The sequence below is a fragment of the Cyprinus carpio genome, chromosome B3 (genome assembly GCF_018340385.1).
Source record: "Cyprinus carpio isolate SPL01 chromosome B3, ASM1834038v1, whole genome shotgun sequence".
Lineage (NCBI taxonomy): Eukaryota > Metazoa > Chordata > Actinopteri > Cypriniformes > Cyprinidae > Cyprinus > Cyprinus carpio.
Genome location: NC_056599.1, coordinates 15,901,556 through 15,925,753, shown reverse-complemented (window position 1 = coordinate 15,925,753; position 24,198 = coordinate 15,901,556). Strand labels below are relative to the sequence as shown.

The window sequence follows — 24,198 nt, the reverse complement described above, 5'->3', positions numbered from 1 at the left end:
ACTTTTCCCTTCTGTCTAGACCCCCTATTTCTGACCTGTGCAGAAATGGAAGGCTGAGGACACTGATTATGGTTTGTAATCTTTTGTATATTAACAAAATCTGAGAAGTTGCTTGCCAGAGGCCTTTCATTTACCCATGTAATAAATCATCCCCTAATAAAGATGTTTTCTGTCACTAAAGCAATCTATCTGGCAAAGAGAAACATTCGAAAAAAGGGAGTGCTTGATGCTTATGAGCAGGTATTTAAAAATATTCATTTGAATACTCATTTAGTTATTATTTAGGATCAGCTTGACTGTAAGAAAGTGAAAGGATTTAAGCAGATGAAATGATGGAGATGTCTAGCATATGTCTCTAGAGAGAATTCACTAGATCCTTTTACCATTTTTATTGAAAATTACAGGCTCAAATTTAATAAAAAAAATCTAACATATTAATGGATGAATCGTTCACAATAAGATGCATTTAGATAATAGCTAGTGTGAGTTTCAATTTCATGCCGACTTTAATATCATTATACTGTAACACTGATGTTAACAGGAGGAATACAACAAACTTCACAAATGGATGAACCACAAATGGGATTTTATTGTGATGCAAGCTAAAGAGCAGTACCAGTGAGTTTCTTCCTTTTCTGTAATTCTTCATCTTCAGTACTTATTGTTATTGGTACTTACTTTATGGTATTGTGTTCTGTCTTTCAAGTGCTGGGAAGGCTCGTCAGAAGGCAGACAGAGTTGTGTTTGACTGTCAGGAAAGAGCCTACTGGATTGTCCACAGGCCTCCAGTAAGTGGTGGGCAGAAGCTGCTAGTTTACAGTTGATCTGAAGACGCTTTAAGGAGGATGCGTTTTCTTTTCTCTAAACTGTCTCCAGCCACAAACTCACAGCGCTATGGATTACGGCCTGGATCGTCACATTGACCCTAATGTGGAGGAGGTAACTGGTAAGTGTACATGAATATCTTACCCTTAATATCTATTAAGCTGAAGTCACCACACTCACTCTTGAGTATCACTTTGATGTCACTTGCTGATTCTATTTTAAAGCGTCAGTGTTAACAATCACTAAAGCTATTATGGAGCTCAAGGGATAGTTCACCCAAAAATGAAGATTATGTCATCATTTATGCTGTTACAAATCTGTGTGACATTATTTCTTCTGTGGAACACAAAAGAAGATATTTTAAGTAAAGATGAGAACCTAACACCAATGACAATCCACTGAAACCTATTTCAGATCATCTACTTTTGTATTTCACAAAAGAAAAAAAGCCATATAGGTTTGAAACAACATGAGGGTAAGTAAATTATGACATTGTTTTCATTTTTAGGTGAACTATCCCTTTAAATGCTGTCGAATGTTACTGTGGGAGGGACTTGGGGCTTTACAGGCAATACTGCTGAATGCTCTAACTTCTCTAACTCTCAGTCCTGGGATGGCCATGTAGATTCTCCCTCGATCTGCTTTGTGATATAAGAGGATTCTTGACCTGTTGATCTTTCGAGGTGTTCCCCTCCAACACACCCACGCTTTCCCCTCACAGACCAGGGCAGCTTGTCATTGCTTTTGCTGCTGCTGCTGATGATAACTTGTATATTCTTTAAACCCAGTTTGAAACATTAAAACACCCAACAAAGGGTTTGTCTGAATGTCAGTAGATTATGCTAATGTGATATTATATCACTCTTTGACACATGATAGTTCACCCAAAAATGAAAATTCTGTCATTGTTTATTTACCCCCATGTTGTTCAAAACCTGAATGACTTTCTTTCTTCTGTGGATCACAAAATATAATTTGGAGAATGAATGAATTAACTGTTTTTGTCCATGTAATGAAAGCCAGTGGGGTCCAAAAATGCTCAGACATTTTTCTAAATAATTAGTCATAAAGGAGGAGTAAAAGAAAGTCAACATGAGGATGAGTAAATAATGGATTTTTTATTATATTTTTTAATTTTGGTGAATTATCCATTTAATATTTAAATGCATATTTAATATTTAAAAATGAATTATCCCTTTAATATTTAAATACACTTTTAATATTTAAAAGTCAGAATACTATAAGTTACACTACCAGTCAGAAGTTTGGGGTCAGTAAGATTCTTACATTTAAAATTAATACTTTGTGAAAAAAAAATAAAAAATAAAAAAGGTATAGTTAATACATGTATAATGCTAGATACTTTTCTTTTGAGCTTTCTATTCATCAAGTTTCCACAAAAAACTGTTTTCGATACTGATGATAATAAGAAATGTTTTTGGGGCACCAAATCAGCATATTAGAATGAATAGGACCATGTGACTGCTGGAAATTCAGTGCTTGGCCCCGCCCCTAATTACTGTATTTACTGTGTTTTTGATCAAATATATGCAGCATTGGTGGTGAGCAATGAAAACATGTTTTTTAAAAATCTTATTGACCTCAAACATTAGAACAGTAGTGTATCTATTGTGATTTGTCATAATAATACAATATAACCTGATATTCTGGATATATAACTTTTTTTTAGACTGTGACTCTATTGGCGTGACTGTCTCTTTTTTTCTTTTCTTTCCACACAGATATCTACTTCTAATATGTCTTCAGTTATCAAGATGATTCCCACACACACACACACACACACACACACACACACACACACACACACATGAGAGAGAGCACAAACGATCAGTTCCAGCCTTGAATATCATTCAAACATTTGATAAGCAAGTGTGTGTATATATATATATATATATAGTGCGCCCCAGTACTTCCCTGCTTCTGTTCCCTGAGCATTATTTCAGACCTTTGGCAATTAAAATGACTGTCCCTATGTTATATTAAGAGCTTTATGTTGTTGCTTGTGCTAGTTTGTGTTTGGTAGTATATGTAGATATCACAGTCAGATATCAGCTGTATTTGGCAGGATAGCAAGTAGCGAGTGGGTGTTGTGGTGTCGTATCGGAAGCTATTTGCTTGTAATGTAACAGGATGCTGTTTCTCCCTTTTTTCAGAAAAAAACCTATGATTACTACAAAAGAATTGTAAGTGATAGTGCTGCTTTACAAAAATATAGAGAACTGTTTTTTCACATCTTGATATTGATTAGTTGGCTCTAATTGTATATTTTAGAACATCTACACACAACAGGCCATCATGCGGTCAAGGGTCAAGTCTTCAGTATCTCTTGGAGCGTAAGTCAAAATTAGCCACAGTTGGGAGTTAATGATTTTGGATGGCTCCTGCGCTGAAAAAAATGAAACAATTTTCACAAAGAAATTCTGCAAACAGTCACAAGTAACACACTGGTTTAGATGTGAAATTTTGAAGTAGAAAAACTGCAATGGTATTTTCTTGTAAAACATACTCCAATAATCTGAGAAAACTTAATTATTTTTTCTAGTATATATGTGCTTCATGGGATTTTGTTCTAAATCTCTATTTCTTGCATGCAGCCTGGTCAAATATATGATGACATTTAAGAACCACGACCCGTTCCTCGTTCCCTGCCTCCCCAGAAATCCCTGGCAAACTGATCATGACTCTTACTGGGAGCTGAACACGCCAGAGTAAATTCCTTGAGAGATTTCTACATTTAAATTAGTTAGTTAATATTAATACACTTATGGTGTATTACATTTTTTTTCACAGTGTTGAAGTTCCCACAAAGATGAGAGTGGAGCGCTGGTCCTTTAGCTTCTATGAGTTGCTTAGTGATCCACGGGGCCGTGCAGACTTCAAGGTTTTCCTAAAGAAAGAATTCAGTGGTTTGTGGATATTTCATTAATGCTTTGACAGTCTGTTGGTATAAAGTGAGAAACTACTGTTTACACACACACATTTACATTTACATTTACATTTAATCATTTAGCAGACGCTTTTATCCAAAGCGACTTACAAATGAGAACAGTAGAAACAATCAGATCAACGAGAGAACAACAACGGTATACAAGTGCTATGACAAGTCTCAGTTAAGACTAGTACAGGACACGTAGCCAGGGTTTTTTTTTTTTTTTTTTTTTTTTTGAATATGATAGACAAGAAAAAAGAAAAAGGTAAGTACTAGTATTAGTTGGTTAAGTGCAGGCGAAAAAGATGAGTCTTTAGATGTTTTTTGAAAATGAGTAACGACTCAGCTGTTCGAATTGAGATCGGGAGGTCATTCCACCAGCTGGGAGCAGTCCAGGAAAAAGTCAGTGAGAGTGATTTTGAACCTCTTTGGGATGGCACCCACAAGGCGTCGTTCACTTGCAGAGCGCAAACTTCTGGAGGGTGCATAAGATTGAACTAGTGAGTTTAGGTAAGTTGGCGCCGTGCCAGTGGTCGTTTTGTAGGCAAGCATCAGTACCTTGAATTTGATGCGAGCGGCTACTGGTAGCCAGTGTAACCTGATGAGGAGAGGAGTAACATGAGCTGTTTTTGGCTCATTGAAGACAACCCTCGCTGCTGCATTCTGGATCAGTTGTAGAGGCTTGATAGTACATGCAGGGAGGCCCGCCAGGAGAGCATTACAATAGTCCAGTCTGGAGAGAACAAGAGCCTGGACAAGAAGTTGGGTGGCTAGCTCTGACAGGAATGGTCTAATCTTCCTAATGTTGTATAAGGCAAATCTACAGGACCGGGTCATTGTAGCAATATGGTCTGTGAAGCTTAGATGATGATCCATCACAATTCCTAGGTTTCTGGCTGTCCTGGAAGGAGTTATGGTTGACGAACCCAGCTGTATAGAGAAGTTGTGATGAAACGATGGGTTAGCTGGAAACACCAGCAGTTCAGTCTTAGTAAGGTTGAGCTGAAGGTGATGGTCATTCATCCAGCTAGAAATGTCACTCAGACAGGCTGAAATGCGAGCAACTACCATCAAATAATCCTTAAATAATATCACATAGAGTTGAGTGTCATCAGCGTAGCAGTGATAGGAAAAGCCATGCTTCTGAATGACAGAACCTAATGACGTCATGTAGATGGAGAAGAGAAGCGGTCCAAGTACTGAGCCTTGAGGAACCCCAGTAGCAAGTTGTTGTGACTTAGAAACTTCACCTCTCCAAGACACCATGAAGGATCTAACAGAAAGGTAGGAGTTAAGCCACTGGAGTGCGGTTCCAGAGATGCCCATCTTTCGGAGGGTGGACAGGAGAATCTGGTGATTAACGGTGTCAAAAGCAGCAGTCGGTATCACACACATACACACACACAAAAAAACTATCATAATTTACTCAACCTGAAACCTTTTCATTTCCATGTTTTTCTTTTTTATTGGATCATTCCATTTTAGAATGATTTAGACCACTTTTCTGAACTGGATCAGCTGATTAAGTTGAAAGTTCAGACTCCTTTGATAGGTACTAGTCCTTTGATATACTTTTATAATATTGGAGCCAGTGTTGTTTTAATATTATTTATGTACTCTTATTAAGAGTGTTATCAGAAAGTAATGGGAATTAATACATTTTAATTAATAATTAATTTTATAATTAATTTTTTAATTATTTTTAATATGTCTATTCAATTTATTTTGATTGCAGTTTTAGTTCTAATAATTTTAGTACTTCAACTCGTTTTATTTTCGTTACTTTAATTTTGTAATTTTTTAAAATTGAATCAATAATTATATATTTTTAATTTCAGCTTTTTGTCAATTAATGAAAATGACTTTTAATAGTTTCAGTTTTAGCTAATTATAACAACACTGATTGGCGATAGACTTTTTTACTTTCATTATATTTGATTCTAAGTCGTATGGTTGTGAAACAAAATGAAGGTGAGTAAATAACAGAATTGTCATTTTTAGACCATTTTTTTTTTCACTGCAGGTGAGAATCTAGCTTTTTGGGAAGCCGCCGAGGAGTTGAAATGGGGCACAGCAGCTTCTATGTCAGAGAAAGCAGAACACATTTTCAAGTGAGATGCACATTATTATAGTTTTCCATGTATTTTGCATGTCAGGCCTCCATTTCTCAGTATCTCATTTTTATTTATTTTTGCAGAACCTTTTTGGCCCCAGGAGCACCACGATGGATCAACATTGATGGCAGGACAATGGGTCTAACAGTAAAGGGACTGGAACATCCTCACCGATACGTATTTGACGCTGCCCAAACACACATCTTCATGCTGATGAAAAAGGTATGATCGTATCTCCGCCTCTGCTGTTGTGTCTGATCACCTGCAATCTGTATGCTTAGTAATTTGAACTCTGCCATGTGAGTTTTTTGGTTAATAAAGATGCACACCAGACATTTCTAATTTTTTTAACTCAATATTTCTTATTTAGGATACCTTCTATCGCTACCTGAAGTCACCAGTTTACAAGGAAATACAGAAAAAAGCCATTTCACCTGCACCACAATTTTTTTGTATATGCATGTTTACCGATAATTCATCCTCTCTTGTACAATGTAAAAAAAAAAACTATTTATATGTTTCTACTTCCAACATTTCGTTTAATGCTAGCTATAATTGCTCTAGTTGTTAAATTAAAATTGTTTATTCACCAAAGTGTTGTCAGTGTACATGTACATTTTGTTGATATTGCTACTGAGTGTCTTTAGTGCAATTTCTAAGTCATTTCAGAGATATAAAACATGCGTCACCAAACCAACGGTATTTTGCTATAAAAAGGCTTGTTCTCCCCCCTCAGTGAGGCCCAGCTGCAGCAAAATATGAGGAACCGCAGACCGAGCGTCAGCCCCATCATCACCTGGCAGAAGGAGCAGGAAGAGAAAGCAAAAGCAGCAGCTGCAGCTGGACCCATAGACATTAAAAAACTGATGGCCAGCAAACTAGACCGCAAATAGAAAGTTGGAGACAGAAATACATGCTGGAAATGCTTTACCTAACAATCTGACTAATAAAAAGAGACCCGTCCAAGGCTCCTGGGTGCTCTATATGTACAGATCCAATACAAGGTCTCATATCATAGAGACTCGAAGTTTCTTCCATGAAATAAGAGAATTCTTCCATGAAATTTGCTGTATGCATAATTGATACCAAATATATATAAATAACAGTTAAACTATGTACAAATGAAAACTAAACACAAATTACCTATAAACAGCAATTCCACATAAAAATTATTTATACATCCAAATTACTAAATACTGTATCTTTCAAAACACACTTTTTTTCAACACAACAATCATTTTCAACTCAACACAAAGACTGAGTTTCTTTCCATCTCTGTTCACCTGCGTAGCAGTTTCCCCATTATGGTGTGAAGATGTTTTGTATGCGTGCTATAGTCATGGTGAATACCTGTATGTCTTCTGTAAAACAATAAAGACGGCATGTTTATTGGTTCAGTGCTGTATGTTTGTAATATTGCCTGCAGTGTTGAAGAAGCTTCTTGGAAAATGAAGCTAATCTTTTCTTAATTTAAATCAGTTTAAATGACAAATCTACAGTCAAAAACTTACTGTATTCAAATTTTCTAATCTTTACTTAAATAGTAAATAGAAATAGCCTCTTTAATGATTTCTCAGATACAAAAACATTAAAGGGAATATACACAATCAAACTCTTAATTAGGGTAACTAATGAGGATATCATGATAAAATACATATATTTACTCCAACTTTAATTTTCCAAAGAAAAATATAGAACTAAATTGTGCTTCTGATTCAGTCAAACAAAATTTTAATTAGAATAAAATAATTAAAATGCCACAAAATAATATCTTATGTGCTTGATAAATACAAAGGTGTATTTTTATTAATATGCTACGCATCGCAATTTCTCTTTATATCATGTGATTTTGTGACAATAGGCAATACAGGACACAGTTTCAACATTTCAAAATGTATTTTAAATATTATTTTACATAGTGTTGTATGCGGTTAAAAAAATACCAGCTTTTTTAATAAAAGTTTATTTGGCCATGCCAGAAAGCCAGCCTAATTTAAAGAGAGAAGGTGCTGCGGATTCCTCTTCTTGATTGGCTAACTGCCTGAAGAGATTTCCCGGGCGGAAACTGTCCTGTGGAGCAGAAGCAGAGGAGGGAGCCACCTAAAATAGAAAAAAAACACATGTAAATTGCTTTAAAAACTGATTTGCATTTCATAATGTTGAGATGCAGAACTTTAAATAGTTTTTCCTCACAGCAAGAGCCAAAAAGTGTCACCACAAGCAAACGTTTTAGCAGTTTTAAGGGCCAGAGGAGAAATCTGTAACCACATGATGCTTGTCTGCTTATAATACAGAAGTATTAAGCTCAAGATGAACCGCTGTGATTGATGACGCTAAACCTGCTCAACAGCCTTGACCCTCATCATGTTGCTCAAAACTCATAATGTATTAGTTGCATTTGAGTGCTGCTATGCCATGTGTTGCATTCACAATGATGCGACCAAAGTGATTCAAGTGCAGAAAAAATCCAAAACTATGCACTGCAAGCTCACTGCAAAAACTGAAAGAGCACCACACAATATCACATCACCTATCGCCTTGAGATCCAGTAGCTCTTCTGCTTGGGAGCATTGGTAGAAAGTGACTCATTTGCACAGCCATGAGAACATAAAACACCAACTCTTTTTTTTTTTAATAAATATTATAATGCAACCTACCAGTGGTCTAGTGATATCTGCTCCATGTGTGGCGGAATTAGTCTTCCGAGAGTTCGTCATACTTAGTGGCAGCAAACCAAACCTTGAGAAGCAAAAAATATATACATTTATAAATAAAATTAAACATATAACATAAACATAATATAATGAACTAAAATATAAATGAATGAAATTATTACATTTAGTGAAAATAATGTAGTAATTTATATAATAAATTTAAATTTTATTTAACATTTTTAAAATAGTCATTTTAAAAGATATATTTGTATAAATTTTATTTTACATTTTAAATTTAACATACAATTAGTATCAGTAAAATGTGCTATTAAGAGTTAATGATGTCTCTAAATAAGTATATTTTTATTGTCTTGTACAACAATGCTATAAATACATAACAATGGGTTAAACAGTGTGAAGGGTAAGATGAAAGCTTTATACTGACCGGATCTGGCTGCTTGCCAAAGGAAGGATGTTGTATGGTTCCTGAGAGTTGATATTGTTGGTCCTAGAGGTAAACTGCTTCTCTGTGCCAGTCAACAATCCTAAAAGCACCTAGAAACAACATCAAGCATTAGGTTGAATAATTTTGTTAAAGAGTGTCAAACACTGTTAAAGGCAGCCAACCTAAATCACACAAGAAAAGGTCAATTGAATGAGCCAGTTCAACAGCAGGATGTTTAAAACAGGGTTAGTAGGAGAAAAATGGTCTGTGCTTACAGAGGTCCTTTGTGAGAGTCGGTTCAGGTTACTGTTCAGATGTGGAGTGAAAACGTCCAGATCAAACGGGTCAATGTGACTTTCCAGGGAGTCGCAGACCTGCTGGATCCTTTAACAAACAGCAAGAATTTAAGGAAAAGTGTAAGAGGTCTGCTGCTTAGGAAAGAGCTATTCTTGGTGTAATGGGTTGTGCTTTGTTTTGAAGCTGGAAGGTCAAGTCACGCTATGATTGTGTTTTCATGACTAATCATTGCTGTTACTTCCTACTGAGGACTTGTGCCCATAGCTAGCGGCTTATGAACAGGTTACCTTGGGTCTTGCTGAGAGCGGGAACTCCTGCCCTCTTCAAGGCGGGACCCTAGAGTGGCACTGAGATAGCGAAGGTCAAACAGCAGCTGCAAAGCTCTGTTCTGGGTCATGGGGAGGCCTGCATCCTAGAGAGTAGAGAGAGAGAGAGAGAGAGAGAGAGAGAGAGAGGAAAGAAGGACAGAAGCCAAACCAAATTTGGTTTTATAGATTTATTCCATTATTATAGTGGCTAGGGATGAATGGATAAAAAAAAAGAACATTTGATTGTCTCACCTTGCTCTGTGTTTTCTGAGTGAGTTTTTCATACTCACTCACCACCTGGTCTAGACAACCCCGCAAGAGGTCCAGGAGAGTGACCTTTGGTAACGCGTGACCTCCGACCCTATTGACCTCAAGGCACAGATGGAAGAGTAACGACTGAACATACCATGATGGCTGTAGAGAGAAAGAAATGAAATTATTATTTTATCAGTTGTATAGCAACATCCTTTCAGTTCTATAAAACACTTTGCAAGGAGTTTTAAAACAGGTGGCCACAAGGGGTGCTAGGGAGGCAGCAAAACAAAACTAGATTTTACATATTAAAGGGATAGTTCACCCAAAAATATAGAGAAGAAATTGTTGAATGAAGTCATTATTTTTGTTTTCTTTGCACACAAAAAAATTCTTATAATTTCATAACATTGCAATTGAACCTCTGATGTCACATGGACTAGTTTAACGATGTCATAACTACCTTTCTGGTCTTGAATGTGTCAGTTACATTGCTGTCTATGGAGGGTTAGAAAGCTCTCGGATTATATCAAAAATATCATAACTTGTGTTCTGAAGATGAACGAAGGTCTTACAGGTTTGGAACGACATGAGGGTGAGTAAATAATGACAGAAATTTTCATTTTTAGGTGAACTATCCATTTAAAATATAAAACAGCTATTTTAAATTCTAGTTATATTTCACAATATTATCATTTTTAATGTATTTTTGATTAAATAAATACAGCCTTAGTGGGCATAAGAGACACCTTTCAACAACATTTTAAAAATCTTACTGACTGTCGCTGTTTCATATTTGTTTATCTTCTGTAAATGGATCATTATAAATGAAAACACATAACTGACTTTATTTTTTTTAAGGAAGGTGGTCCCTTAAAAGTGTATAATCATATTTAAATTTTTAAAAAGTTTGGAAACAAAATATGCAATAAGATATAAGAAATAAAGTGGCTCACATTAGGTCTCATTAACGCATTTAATATATTAATAATATTTAATATATAATACGTTAACTTTAATAATAATAAAAGGATTAATGTAGCTGTTACCTGCACAGGGAGGCGTATTTTGGACATTATATTGTTTCCTGACTCGGTCTCCTCCTGTATTTCAAGCTCTTCCCAATTTGTCGCGGTACTCAGGATGGATCCAGCGGTTCCAACGTGAAGAGGGGTAGCAAAGCTGCCCACAAGTGCCTAAAATGCATTTTTATTTATTTAAATTTTATTGCAGAATATAAGCCCTAAAAAGCTACCTAATAAATGTTCTCTGAATAAAAACATCCACACTGGTGATCTCCTGTATAGTTTTCCAGTTCTCAGAATGCATTGTTAACACCTGCAGCTCTTCCTCAAACAGTGTGTTGATCACCTTACCCTGGTGAGTGCTGAGCTCCAGATACCATAGGCCTCCATGCTGCAGGACAGAAGTTCCTCGTTCAGACAGCTCCACTTAGACTGAGCTGGGCTGACATCCGCAGCCTTGGCTGTGTTGCCTTTGCCTAACTTCTTGCCCTGTCTTGGAGTGCCTCTGCTCACGGGATCCAAGCCCCCCTGCTTCCCCAGAATGCACTGTTTCAGACTAGGACACAATTCCCCCATCGACTGGCATAGTCTGGCCATAAAGAGCACTGAACTTAACTGGCTGGGGCTGTTGGTCTTCACCTGGGCGTTAGCGAGCTCGGCACGCACGCTGGAAAGGATGTCCCTGACACATGCCAAGCAGTGCTCTCTAAGAGTATCCTCCACAGCTCCAGCATCCATATAGCGGTTAATAGGGGAGTTAGTCGTGACTCGGACTGTCTCTGAAAGCTCCTTGCCATTTTTGTCAGAGGGCAAGTAGTGCTGCAGATCATCTAATTTGGCTTTGAGCTTGGAGTCCAGTGAGGAGCAGAAGGTCTGAACGCAGGGCGTGAGGGCCTGGGTCTTCATGGACAGGCCACTCTTCTGCTGCGGGCTGCGATGGGCTACACTCACCCAGGCTGTGTCGCTGAGCAGGTCACCTTGAGACTCGGACCACAGGAAAGAGGCAACGTCACTCTCGTACTGCGCCCCGCGGCTGAAGCTCCCAGCTGTGGCTTCACCCTGCAGATCCTGCAGAGCTGAAGACAAGAGCTGTCTGGAGCTGCTGGAGATCCCTTCTGTGCCCTCCTGAGTGATCGCCTAGTGAGGTCAAGGGTAAAGTATTTTCATTCAATTAGCTAAAAAAAATGCACAAAATGATCATCTATAACACATTCATGAATGATCAAAATAACATTCTAATAATCAGAACAACAGTGTTCCGACTTTTTTTGTTTAATATATATGTTATTGCTTTATTAACAAGCAGTACCACTATTATGTATAGAATCAGATACCATACCCTAACTACAGGTGGTCAAAAGAGACTTGTTTAAACCACATATTACATCCAGGTGTGAATGGCAATCTGTCTAGCCTGAATTCTTGTGATGGGATCATAGCAGTTGTAAACGGCGCTAACACACTTATCAGACTAGTGAAACTAGTTAAATTGATTACGAGTACCTGAAGTCGCTGCAGGAAGAGCTGCTGCAAAAGGTCATCCCACAAGGCCAGAGGTCGCTCGAGGAGGGACTGACACACAGTACTCCAGTGCTGACTGATGGACTCGCTGATGAGCAGTTCCCACACTGCATCCCGAATCGCAGCCAGACCCTTCAGACTCTTCACATAGACCAGAAGGCTGCTGACGCCGCTGCGGATATCCTCCTTACAGCTATTAAAAGACAAACAAGCATTTAACACAAATACTGAGAAATGTTAATTTTACATCTGTAGGAGGGACATACGTATCAATCCACTGCTGCAGCGTGTCTCTGAGCTGCTCCCTCTGTATGGGCTGCGCTAGCGTCCGAAGAGCAGGCTGGAAGTTCATCACTGAAAGGGGAAGGTATTTAAACCAGCTTCCTGTGCTCATCTCCTTGTCCAGAACTTTCTTCTCTTTCCCTGGATTTCACAGAAAATCACAGGTTTTTTTAGGCAAGTTAGTTCAAACGTGATACTGTGTTGTCCCCTGAATGATCCACAGCTGTTTTTTGTTTAGTGATAGTTGTTCATGAGTCCCTTGTTTGTCCTGAACAGTAAAACTGCCAGCTGTTCTCCAGAAAGATCCTTCAGGTCCCACAAATTATTTGGTTTTCCAGCATTATTGTGTATTTGAATCCTTTCCAACGGTGACTGTATGATTTTGTTCAGACAAACAAGGGACTTTTCGAACAACGGAAACAAACACAGCTGTGGATCACACCTGGCAGTTTAACTGTTCAGGACAAACAAGGGACTCACGAAGAAGGGACTGTATTCAGATGTTTATGACGAGAGAATTTGTGAGCACTGAACAAAACCGTATTCAGATGTTTATGACGAGAGAATTTGTGAGCACTGAACAAAACCGTCGTTTTCAGCAGTGACTAATCTAAAAACTCTGATTGGCCATTGTATTTATTGCACCAGCCAGAAACAGTATTTGGGGGCATTTTTGTTCCTTTTGGAGGCATTTTTGCCCTAAGCTTTAATTTTCAACCCTGGTGGCCCCTTGCACCAATGTTTGAGCATCACAGCGTGAATGAGAATCTGATAACTCACCAGATGTGTTGGAGGTCACATTCTCCAAGGTAGTGAAAAGCAGGCCACATCCCAAACCGGTATCGGACACCTGGCCCTCCGGAGGCACATAAAACACAGCATATGCCTGGTACAGAGTGGTGACCAGCAGCTCCACCAAAGAACAAACCTGTGCTTTCACACCAGCACCTAACAGAGGGACAGCATCACATCTGAGTGAAGAACGACCACATGCAAAGTAACGATTTATTCTAGTAAACTAAGAACACATAAGTGTAAAGCTTGAAGTATTCATAAGCTGAAAGGTTCTAAATATTATTAAGGTTATTCACCATGCTGGGGCTGATTGAGTAGTTGCTGAATGGATGCTTTCCTAGCCAGCAGGAAATCAGCAAGCGCCTGGCGAGGGGAGCTGTCTTCCAGCAGCATGGAGGAGACCAGCGCTTCAGCGATCGCTTGATCAGACACAGCCCTGCCGCGCAGCACAGACTTACTCTCCAATAAGATGGTAGACCTGCAGACAAAGACAACTAACTTTTAGTAAGAGAAAAAAAACTAAACCAAAGCCATTAAAGGGATAGTACAGCCGATAATGACAATTCTGTCATCATGTCATTCTAAACCTGTAAGACTGTGATTAATCTTTGAAAAACAAATTAAAAATTTTTTTTTTAAAAATTTATGAAACCTGATTCAAAAGGTACTTTAAAACAAATCTTATGAATATATTAAAAATGTATTATTCTTATTAAAAATATCAATGAATCTTCATGTGTGTTTTAAAGACTGACCGAAGTATCATGGGTTTGGAACAACATCAGGATGAGTAAATGATGACAGACTTGTCATTTTCGGGTTTCTTTGCTGGGTGTAATTCTATAATGTACCTGAAATGACCAGCAGCTGCTACTTGGCGCATCAGGATGGGGAAGCGAGCGAGGACGGGGCTGTACTGATGCCCTCCGCCCTCCAGGTGTAGCTGGCTGTGGAGGTGACAGCAGAGCAGGTAGAGCTGCGTGGCCTGCAGGTACTGCGAGGACTCCACGGCGCTCCACACACGCTCCGGGATTTCCAGAAGGAGCTTTATCTGTGATGCCATCGTGTAGAATCTCTCCTGCGACTGTTTCTGACCCTGCCAGGGACAAAACACGGTCCAAACACATGAGTACCAATCTCATGAATAACTAACAATTTTGGGATTTATTGTATAATGATTAGGGTTGCAAAAAGGTGGAAAATTTCCAGTGAATTTAAGAAACTTTCAAGGATTTTTTGGAATATTCCGGGGATTTTTGGAAATTTACCGGGAATTTTCCACCCCTTTGCAACCCTAATAATGACAGAAACAGGTTACCAATAAAGACTGGAGGCACTGATTACAATATATACACAAAACCTGATGAGGCTTTTAAGAAATTAATATATAATGTATTACATAATATAAAATCTACATATGTAAATGAAAATATATTTATCAAACACATAAATTGAGATACTGCATGTAATACATTTGAGAGAGAGAGATAATTTGTCAACGCTGTAAAACTTTATTTCTGACATATATGGAGCTGCAGTTTTATCCTGCAGTCTTGATTCATTCTTTCAGTGAAGCGAATGTTATATTTGCCAATGTTTAAAACATGATATAACGTTATTTGTATCTGACGCTGTGGACCCATATTGAGTGACGAGAAAATTAAAGAAACAAGTTGCAATCTCTGGTCACACGGAATAAATTAAGTCAGAATAATAACATACATGAACTTTGTTATTATTATTATCATTTTAGCAGGCTGTTTTGTCCCAGCACGCGAGCTTTACCTCCGCTTTGCCGCTGGACTGAGGGACGTGCTTGGCCTGTTTCAGTGTGTGGCAGTACCGGTACATGTCCTGGATGGACTGAACGACACTTTCCGAGCACTGTCTCATCTCACCGATCGTGTCAACAGCGTCGATCAAATCCCGGTAGCGTTCACCGACCATCTGTCGAAGTTCCTCCTTCTTCTGCTCGATCTCTCCGCGCACTTTCCTCTCGATAACGCGGATGTCCTCCGTGCTGTACCGCTCAAATAAAACGGTGGGGTCTTTAATCTCTGAGACCCGGAGAGACTGGGCCGGTACTGTAGCCATCTCTTTAAAACTGAGCAGATAACTGCTGCAGAACTCAAACCCGGAAGCACGAACAGCTCTCCTTCCACGTAAACAACGGGTCAGAGGTCATTCCTCGCATACTGAATGAAATGAGACAGCGACCCCTTTAGTGGAAGTTTGGTACTGGACCCACAATAATAATCTTTCTTTCTTTCTTTCTTTCTTTCTTTCTTTCTTTCTTTCTTTCTTTCTTTCTTTCTTTTGTCTTATTATATTTAGCGATTACCGACCCTTCACTTCTTCTTTTCATATTATTTTTGTGGTTGTTGTTGATTGTGACCCTGGAGCACAAAACCAGTCATAAGTCATGGGGGTATATTTGTAGCAATAGCCAACAATACATTGTTTGGTTCAAAATTATAGATTTTTCTTTTATGCCAAAACTCATTACGATATTGAGTAAATATCATGTTCCATGAAGATATTTTTGAAAATGTAAAAACTTAATTAGTAGCCTAATATGCATTGCTAAGAACTTAATTTGGGCAACTTTAAAGGTGATTTTTTCAATATTTAGATTTGTTTGCACCCTCAGATTCAGATTTTCAAATAGGCTAGATGGCCAAATATCCTAACAAACCATACATCAATGAAATCTTATTTATTCAGCTTTCAGATGATATAGTTGTATAAATCTCAATTGTAAAACATTGTCCCTCATGACTAGTTTTGTGGTCCAGAGTCACATATTTTTTAATTATGTTTATGTTTACCACACCTGTGTTACCTGAATCTGAAAAAAGAATACAGCGCACATCTAGAGAGATTATTTATTGAATGGCTTTATATTACACCTGCCAGCTTTTTTGATATCGAGCAGGGTATGGTGCATTCTCTGTGGTTAATATTTTGTCAACACCACACGAAGGCCAGTACTTTATGACTAGATTCCTGTAGTTTTGTGCAATCATCGCACTTCCGCAAAACTATCTGAACAGCCTTCAAGAACAAGAGCTGCTCAGAGCAGCACAGCACACAGGTGTGCGCACCAACCCGGAAACACCACAGCAAAAACAACAGGTGAGTGGTCGATAATTCCTCTGGAAGATACATTAGGACAGTCACTGTGGAATAGAAAATAAACCAATTTAGGCAGATTATGTGTTTATATACGATTAGTATACATAAGGATGGAGTTCTTTGATTTTCTTTGAAGTACGCTATTTTTCCCCTATAACATCTTGTTTCTTAATTCAAAATATTTTTTTCCCCTGAAGTTTAGAATATAGTTTATACCTTAAGATTGTCGTGGTGGTTTATTATCACTTGGTTTATTTCAGTTCTTTTCTTAGAAAACTAGAAAGAACAACTTCCTGTTCATTCAGGATGTAATTTGAGTACATTTGCGTGTTGAACAGGTTGGATTCGTTTATGGGCATCGGGCTTAGTTTCTATTTTCGATAACAGCGTGTGATTAATAAAAATCCCCCATTCAGGAATCCTCTTGCTGAAGTCATGGATAAGAGCATTCAGCAGGATTTTGAGAACCAGTTCAATGATGTGGTCTCTAGACTACAGTCAAAGAAGATGTTTCAGTCGGACTGGGACATTGCCTCGTTTGCGGTCTTCTTCATCTTTATAGGTGAGATAGAATTATGCAAAAATAAGAGATGGAGAGAAGTAATTAAGAATTAGTAAGGAGATGTTAAATGTCCATAGGCATGGTGCTGTTGCTGGTCATCTTGGTTCTCATCCGCTGCTGCTGCTGCTGCTGCTGTGATGAGAAGGTCAGAATGCTGCTGCTGCTGTGAACTCACAGATAACTAGCTATCTATAGATGCACGAGACAGTATAACGGTCATGACATTTGTGGTGACAGCAAGTGTTTCCATATTACAGCCAAGAAGACAGAAGGTGGGCATCGACAATTTGGGAATGGAGCCGTGATCTTCCAGATACAACAGGCACTATAACGTCTATTATGCCACCTAATCATTATATCATTTCAAGATTCAAGATTTTTAATCGTCACATACACAATTATATAGAGCATATATAACCAGCAGTGAAATGTGAGTCAAGTCCGGTCCATGGATAGTGCAATTATTAAAGAATACAACACAGATGAAAATATACATAAATATAGCTATGAAAGAATGAAATAAAAGTATAAGAATAAATATACAAAAAAAAGATGTATACTGTAGAATTAAATATAGAATGGAAAATAATGTGCATGAAAGTACATTGTAGTCTTAAATATTAAGTTACCCAGGGAGGTACAAGAGGCAATGTGCATTATACTGTACTAGTATATATGGAGGAAGGAGAAAGATGTTTTAGGTAGATACTTCCTTATAGGGATGATAAAACCAAAAACCTTTCCCTACTGTGTAAAAACGCTGTTAATATTTACCCAGGAAATCACATGATTTAAATTAATTGTTTATTGTAGATACCAGATGCACTGCAGCAGATTTTATAAAGATGCATGCTCACCAGTTTGGAAGACATTGGCTACTTAAACACTTTATTGAAGCAGGTTATAGCAACTTTCCTGGATGGAACCGGTGCAGGCCCTTAACATATGGCCTCTGTTGAAATTAACTTGTTTTTAGTTGTTCTTTGAACAGTGTTTAATCTGTTAAAACTGGTCTTCCCAGATGCCACTTAACCTACAATCTCTTCTTCAGCCAGCCTTGTCCAAGATTTAAGTGTTTTTAGTGGATTTCTTTCAAATGCTTGACTTTTAAATCTGAAATGTGTATAATACAGAACCTACACACTACAGAAGATTAAAAAAAAAAAAAAAAAAATGCCAATGAGATTTGCAAACAGATAAGCAATGCTTTACTTGTGAAAACTCTACCTTGGAAAAATGAGGGTCAATATTTGTTTAACTTTTTATAATGTACCACATTGTTTGTATAGCTTTTAGACTTTGTAAACAAAAAATAAATAAAATACATACCTTTTAAATGAACAGCATATAGCAAATAAAATGCACCTTTTATTTAGACATACGCACTGGATAATTTATTGAGTGTAAATGAGGTGGGAGAAGAGCAAAGTAAAGTTCATAATGTTGATAGTATGTTTATTGCACAAAATATTCCATATTAAGCAGGAAATATACATGAAAATAGCTAAGGTTTTACTTAAACGTGAATCAATATTCAAATTAACATGCGTGAAATCAATAAGGACACAAATTAAGTATATTTAACATGAAATAAATAAAAATGTAGCAGTAAATGAACTATCAGCACAGAGAAACCTTTCTGTAATGATCACAAACCCTGAACTATCGCTTGACATGACATTCCTTCGTTCATCATGGAATGCTGAACCCTGCTCCCTAATCAGCCATCTTCAGGAATGTGTGTCATTTTAATGGACTATGAAGCCCTGACATGTTCACGGTTAGTGTTAATATAATCATACTAGTTGAGTCACAATGGCAAATACACTATTGGTCATTTATGCACATTCATAAGCATATGATAATGGTCTCAATGCTTGTACTTTTCTGCATCGATGAGAGTCCCTGGCGTCAGATAATATTCAAGTGTTACCACACCCTGGACTAAAAGGCAAAAACACTGGTAAAATGAGTTTGAAGAGGTCTCTCAACAAATCAACTGGAATATTTCACAGTTTTTGTGACAAATAAGAACGTTAAGCATTGTGTATTTAGTAGCATTTCCTTCCTAAAGCCTAAACACATAAAGATGAGGTTAACTTCAATATAGGCAAGATTACTGACAAACTGTCAACACTGACAATGACAAATACTGCATAAACACAAAAAGGTGTCACTGAATACCTTCATCTGAAGAGCCTGTCGTTTCAAATGAATGAATTCAGTTTGTATACTACATACACAGCGCACTCTACTTCTGCTGCAGAACACATACTGAACAATAAAGCACACAAAATGAATAAATACATGGTCATATAGTAAAGTCACAACAGATTATTTCAGGGAGCTTGTTCATGGAATTCTTTGTTCCTAGTGCATCCTAAAGCATAATAATTTAGATTTATCATCACTGACTGTAGGGTTTTGGTCAGATATAGCTTAAAAAGGTCTGTAGTTCCAGAAACTAGAGAAGACAGAAATCTGCAAAGAAAAGAAAAGAACATGTGAATTGATCATCTATTAGGCAATGAAACGTATTGATTGCAGCATTCCAGTTAGATCGGCTCCCCGTGTCAAAGATTTGCAAACAAATGGTGTATTACACAGATATTTGAATTAGTCTACACGACAATCATTAACAACAACTTGTTGAGTTCTACCGGTTCTGATCCACATTTTACACTACAGTTCAATATTTGGGTTTAATAAGTTTTAATTTTTTTTAAGAAATTATTATATTCAGCAAGGATGCATTACATTGATTAAAAGGTACAGTAAGAGAATTGTTTAAAATTATATTTCAAATAAATTCTGTTCTTTAAAACATTCATAAAAAAAAAAAAAGTGGATTCACAGTTTTCATTAAAAAAAGCACAATGTTTTCAACATTGATAAGAAATGTTTAAGCAGCAAATTAGCATATTAGGATGATTTTTGAAGAATGGAGTAATATCTGCTCTGCCATCACAGAAATAAATTACATTATAAATTCAAATAGAAAATTACTTTAAATTTAAATATTTCACAATATTATTGTATTTTTGGTCAAATAAATGCAGCCTTGGTATAAGACTTTTTCAAAAATATTTGCAAAAAAATCTTAGCAACCACAAGCATTTAAATAGTTGTGAATGTTTGACTTTAATTTTACATTCACTGTTCTAGGTGGAATACTAAAAAAAAAAGAGTGCTGAACTAATATCATCAGACATACTTTAAACAACAAAAAAAATAAATCTTTGAAAATCATTGTCAGCAATCCTAGTAATTCTATTAATCAAAATCAAAAAATTTTAGGTTTTAGAATATCATCAATGTAATTAATCAACAGTTAATGCAGCACGAATTCAAAACTCAGTTGCTCTGATAACCCTCTGACGTTGTTTGGTTACCATGCATTGTTCTTGAATTATGACAGTGACTGTGCAGGTGAGATGATGATCGTTACCATGTCAACAGGCCACACCCACCTTATCTTTGAGCTGCTGACAGAGCTGCAGGGAAATGGTGAAAAACACCAGCGTGTCATTCAGCCACGGCACCACACACTCCACCTTATGGACGTGGCTCACCTCGAACTTGGTGTTGTTGTATTCGCTTGAGGACAAAAATTAAATGTGCCAAAAACACATTACGAAACTCTAGGAGACTGACTGCGTGTGTTGCAGCATGAAAACAGGAAATGTGATGAGCACTTACAACATTGCTCCTGGATTATGCAGCACTGAACTTCCTGCCGATTTGAAGTTCTAACAGAAAACAGAAAGATTGTGCATTTTAAACACACACACACACACACAGGTTCTTGTTAAGAGTAACCAAAAAAGGTTGCCTTTTTTTTTGTGCCGATGGCTTGATACCTTAGTAGTGTTAGGCTGCAGTACATGTAGTTGATACACGGTCAAACACAGTTTACTGAGATTGATATAGAAGTTCACCATCACGTCACCAGGCATTGGAGGTGTGAACATTTTCTAGAAAGAACAGGAAAATATTCACAAGAGCACATTGAGAATCCACATTAAGATCAAGTGATGATCCCCATACTAACCACTAGGCCACTGGCTGCGAGCTCAGGAAGTGTCATGCTGGCTGGGGTCGTCAGTCTGTTTCTGGCTCGGCTCAACTGAAGCATTACTGCATCCATAAGCTGAAACATCAGAGTCATGTCACTAAGTGCAATCTCACTTCACAGACAGTACCAGTGAAAATGGTGACTGTAAGGAAAGAGTGTTCCTATTCTTGAGTAACCTTTAGCACACATCTTTAAACTAAAAAAAACTTAAAATTACAACAATTTTTGGTAGCATTTAGCATGTTCACACTTGCAGCGCACACACATACAGGACACAAAAGATGGGAGCACAACATCTTGAGTTGTGCTCTTTAAAAATGACTATTTAAAATAGATGGCACATTAAATAAAATGTGTCTGAGTGCAGACAGCAGTAAGAATGGTTGTCTGCAGTGGCCTAATGGTTGTGGCCTAATGGTTAGAGAATTGGACTTGTAACCAGAAGGTCGCAGGTTCGAGTCTCGGTGCTGGCAGGAGTTGTAGGTGGGCGGGGAGTGAATGAACAGAGCTCTCTTCCACTCTCAATACCCATGACTGAAGTGCCCTTGAGCAAGGCACTGAACCCCAGTTGCTCCCCGGGCGCTGGATATATACCTGCCCACTGCTCCGGGTGTGTGTTCACGGTGTGTTCACTTCTCACTGCTGTGTGTGTGCACTTGGATGGGTTAAATGCAGAGCACCAATTTCGAGTATGGGTTACCATTCTTGACAAATGTCACGACTTAACTTCAAATGTTTGTGAAATACAAACCTTATTGACTTCAGCCCCAGTTTTGAAGGTGTAACTCTCGTCACGGCTGCTTAGTAACTGCAGGGCCTGATTCACATGGTTTCGGGCATCCTGAATCTGAGGAGGGGCAAGATGCATTTAACAGCTATTTTTATAATATATAAACAACCCCAAAAGAGATTGTTGAAATAAGGCATTTCTAAGATCTTGTTTTGATTCATTCATTAATTTACATGTTTTTAAAGATCATTGAGTGAGAGTGAGAGAGTGAGAGAGTGAGAGAGAGAGAGAGAGACACACACACACATTACCTGCTGCAGTTTCCACTGTTTATCATCGCGGAACGCAAAATGCATGACTTGACTACTTTTAGCAACTTTAATATTAATATCCTGCAAGAAAAAAAAAAAAAAAAAAAAAAAAAAAAAAAAAAAAAAAAAGGCAAAAATTAATCTTTCCATTTTATATAGAGTCTAATAACAGCAAAAAGTAATCAATGAGCTCAGATAAACTGCACTGCAAAGTCTCATTGCAATTCCACTGGGTGACATAAAGACATTTTTGTTAAATACAAGCTGTGTCACAAATGACACACTAGACACTATGTACTTATGCACTATGTACTCAATCATGCAGTGTAAGAATTATATAGAAGGTTATTTTGTCATTCACAAACAGAGAATGTGAATGACATCCTCCTCCTTCACTATGTAATAAATGCAGATCTGTGATGCACCTATAGTGTTTTAGAAATTTGAAAAAGTCCAACTGAAGTACCAGAAGCAAAGCAGTGCCCTTCTCGCTGAAAGCGGACTTTATTTTCATGATGTTGTGAAACATACTCACAGCCTGAGTTAGAGCTTCTCCTTGTAGTGTCAAAACCCCTTTCACCTGGTCCATCCTAAATCATATGCATATAAAAAAAAAGATAGATTCATTTAAAAGTATTTCTATACATCTTCAGCGCTGTACACGTTCCCATAAAACTGTAATAACCAAAACCATACATTACTGTATACTCTAAATCTAAAATTTTCCAAACAGAATGGTCTCATTTGATGGCTCTTACGTTGAGCTGCCCAGGATGAAATTCTCTTGTTTCAGTTGTCCTTCACAGAGACCTGGAGATGGCATTGAAAAACGCCTTGATGCCTCCTTTGGTGAAAGCAGACAAATACTATTATCAATGCACTTTTTTATTTTATTTATTTTTTTTTTGTATAAAGATACAGAATGATTCTGTAGTAAGTATCTGAAGATACCTTCAAAATGTCTTGCAGCTGTTTTAGCACCGCATGGACCTCTTCTTTCAGCAGCCAATTAAATTCCTCTTCCTAAAGAACACAAAAGTTGCACACATTTCGCTAAAAATAAACATTCTGTCAAAAATGTATGCACGCGCATCGTGACTAAGGCATGACTTCCTTTCTTCTGTGGAACTCAAAACAAGACATTAGGCAGAATGATGAAGTCTGAAACCCAGTCACCCTTCACTTTCACCCAGTCCAGAGGAAGTCAGTGGTGCCTGAAGCAGCCTTTATTTTAAACAAAACAAGAAATCCACAACATAAAGGTGCGTAAATTCTAACCATTTTCATTTATATCCCGTTAAATCTGCTGCAGAATTAAATGCATCACTGGGAGAAACAGCAGTCAGTATCAGACCGCATTAGCACATCAGCATCGATGAATAAACTGAACAGAGAGATGATAAGGCAGGACAAATCACTGTCACGACTGTTTACTATTTACACTGGGATGAGTTTGGACTTTGTCCCACCAAAACTGCACCAACAAGCTCTGCGTGGCAAAGCAATAAACCCCTTTGCAACTGCAACGCACCTGAAATCTACATCTGAACATGACCTGTTCATAGTCAAATCATGATGACCTAGCATAGGTCTGTGAAGCGGCTTCCATGTAATGAGCAGATCAGTGTCTCACCAGCACAGTCCTCTCTGCTTGACTCGCGGCCGTCATCTTCGCTAGTTCAGACAGAGTCGCGTTAGATCGCTCCGCTCCGAGCATTACAGTTCAGCGAAGCGGGCCGAAATCTGCTGAAAACAACCGGAGCAGTCCCCTATTTACTGTGACTCGTAAACAATTAGGCTTGATATACGCCTCCTTTTTCTGAACTTCCGGTTTGTGTAACCTTGAAATCTTCCGGCTTGGAGAGGACAATATTTTTTTCGTTTATTTTTATTTTTTAATGACGCCAAATCTTATTT

The 24,198-nt window shown here is 37.7% G+C and overlaps 4 protein-coding genes across 6 annotated transcripts in view; 2 read left to right on the top strand and 2 right to left on the bottom strand.

Moving 5' to 3' along the window:
• LOC109045346 (regulator of G-protein signaling 9-like) overlaps positions 1–6,575 on the top strand; it is an 8,928-nt gene extending 2,353 nt beyond the window's left edge. The window contains 12 exon segments of the mRNA XM_042719903.1: positions 20–71; positions 182–240; positions 542–618; positions 707–788; positions 877–939; positions 3,000–3,029; positions 3,118–3,179; positions 3,441–3,554; positions 3,637–3,752; positions 5,799–5,886; positions 5,973–6,111; positions 6,260–6,575. Coding sequence (XP_042575837.1) covers positions 20–71; positions 182–240; positions 542–618; positions 707–788; positions 877–939; positions 3,000–3,029; positions 3,118–3,179; positions 3,441–3,554; positions 3,637–3,752; positions 5,799–5,886; positions 5,973–6,111; positions 6,260–6,460 — 1,083 coding nt within the window. The 3' untranslated portion in view covers positions 6,461–6,575.
• Positions 6,576–7,664: 1,089 nt separating this feature from the next.
• Positions 7,665–15,656, bottom strand: LOC109049807 (conserved oligomeric Golgi complex subunit 1-like). 2 transcript variants are annotated; one of them, XM_042719901.1, is made up of 14 exons: positions 15,254–15,656; positions 14,320–14,564; positions 13,765–13,946; positions 13,454–13,621; positions 12,658–12,814; positions 12,374–12,584; positions 11,222–12,007; positions 10,895–11,041; positions 9,846–10,007; positions 9,573–9,697; positions 9,264–9,372; positions 8,989–9,098; positions 8,547–8,628; positions 7,665–7,989 (listed from the first exon to the last, which is right to left on the bottom strand). In XM_042719901.1, the coding sequence occupies exons 1-14, from the start codon at positions 15,560–15,562 to the stop codon at positions 7,852–7,854; spliced, it is 2,931 nt and encodes a 976-aa protein (XP_042575835.1). In that variant the 5' UTR covers positions 15,563–15,656; the 3' UTR covers positions 7,665–7,851. The 2 variants fall into 2 exon arrangements, with proteins under 2 accessions (XP_042575835.1, XP_042575836.1); XM_042719902.1 differs by lacking the exon at positions 7,665–7,989 and adding an exon at positions 8,043–8,446.
• An 800-nt stretch (positions 15,657–16,456) lies between these two features.
• On the top strand, positions 16,457–18,546 carry LOC109049906 (small integral membrane protein 22-like). The gene is made up of 4 exons (XM_042719900.1): positions 16,457–16,603; positions 17,020–17,165; positions 17,243–17,310; positions 17,423–18,546. Exons 2-4 carry the CDS (start codon positions 17,039–17,041, stop codon positions 17,468–17,470), a joined length of 243 nt encoding a protein of 80 aa, XP_042575834.1. The 5' UTR covers positions 16,457–16,603; positions 17,020–17,038; the 3' UTR covers positions 17,471–18,546.
• A 48-nt stretch (positions 18,547–18,594) lies between these two features.
• LOC109049896 (protein rogdi homolog) lies at positions 18,595–24,119 on the bottom strand. Of its 2 annotated transcripts, none has more exons than XM_019067559.2 (11): positions 23,915–24,119; positions 23,233–23,304; positions 23,040–23,125; positions 22,817–22,871; positions 22,282–22,362; positions 21,992–22,087; positions 21,217–21,315; positions 21,026–21,139; positions 20,865–20,914; positions 20,636–20,762; positions 18,595–19,646 (listed from the first exon to the last, which is right to left on the bottom strand). In XM_019067559.2, exons 1-11 carry the CDS (start codon positions 23,996–23,998, stop codon positions 19,605–19,607), a joined length of 906 nt encoding a protein of 301 aa, XP_018923104.2. In that variant the 5' UTR covers positions 23,999–24,119; the 3' UTR covers positions 18,595–19,604. The 2 variants fall into 2 exon arrangements, with proteins under 2 accessions (XP_018923104.2, XP_042575833.1); XM_042719899.1 differs by lacking the exon at positions 23,915–24,119 and adding an exon at positions 23,813–23,865.
• Between the last annotated feature and the right edge of the window lie 79 nt (positions 24,120–24,198).

Coding starts and splice junctions, on each gene's coding strand:
- LOC109049807 (XM_042719901.1), bottom strand. CDS start 15,562: ATGGCTACAGTACCGGCCCAGTCTCTCCGGGTCTCAGAGATTAAAGAC. Junction 12,008..12,373: donor TCTTCCTGCAGCGACTTCAG/GTACTCGTAATC, acceptor TGACCTCACTAG/GCGATCACTCAGGAGGGCAC. Junction 11,042..11,221: donor GGAGCTCAGCACTCACCAGG/GTAAGGTGATCA, acceptor AATGCATTTTAG/GCACTTGTGGGCAGCTTTGC.
- LOC109049906 (XM_042719900.1), top strand. CDS start 17,039: ATGGATAAGAGCATTCAGCAGGATTTTGAGAACCAGTTCAATGATGTG. Junction 17,166..17,242: donor GGTCTTCTTCATCTTTATAG/GTGAGATAGAAT, acceptor AAATGTCCATAG/GCATGGTGCTGTTGCTGGTC. Junction 17,311..17,422: donor GCTGCTGCTGTGATGAGAAG/GTCAGAATGCTG, acceptor TCCATATTACAG/CCAAGAAGACAGAAGGTGGG.
- LOC109049896 (XM_019067559.2), bottom strand. CDS start 23,998: ATGCTCGGAGCGGAGCGATCTAACGCGACTCTGTCTGAACTAGCGAAG. Junction 22,872..23,039: donor TTCATCCTGGGCAGCTCAAC/GTAAGAGCCATC, acceptor CATATGATTTAG/GATGGACCAGGTGAAAGGGG. Junction 21,140..21,216: donor TCGCAGCCAGTGGCCTAGTG/GTTAGTATGGGG, acceptor TGTTCTTTCTAG/AAAATGTTCACACCTCCAAT.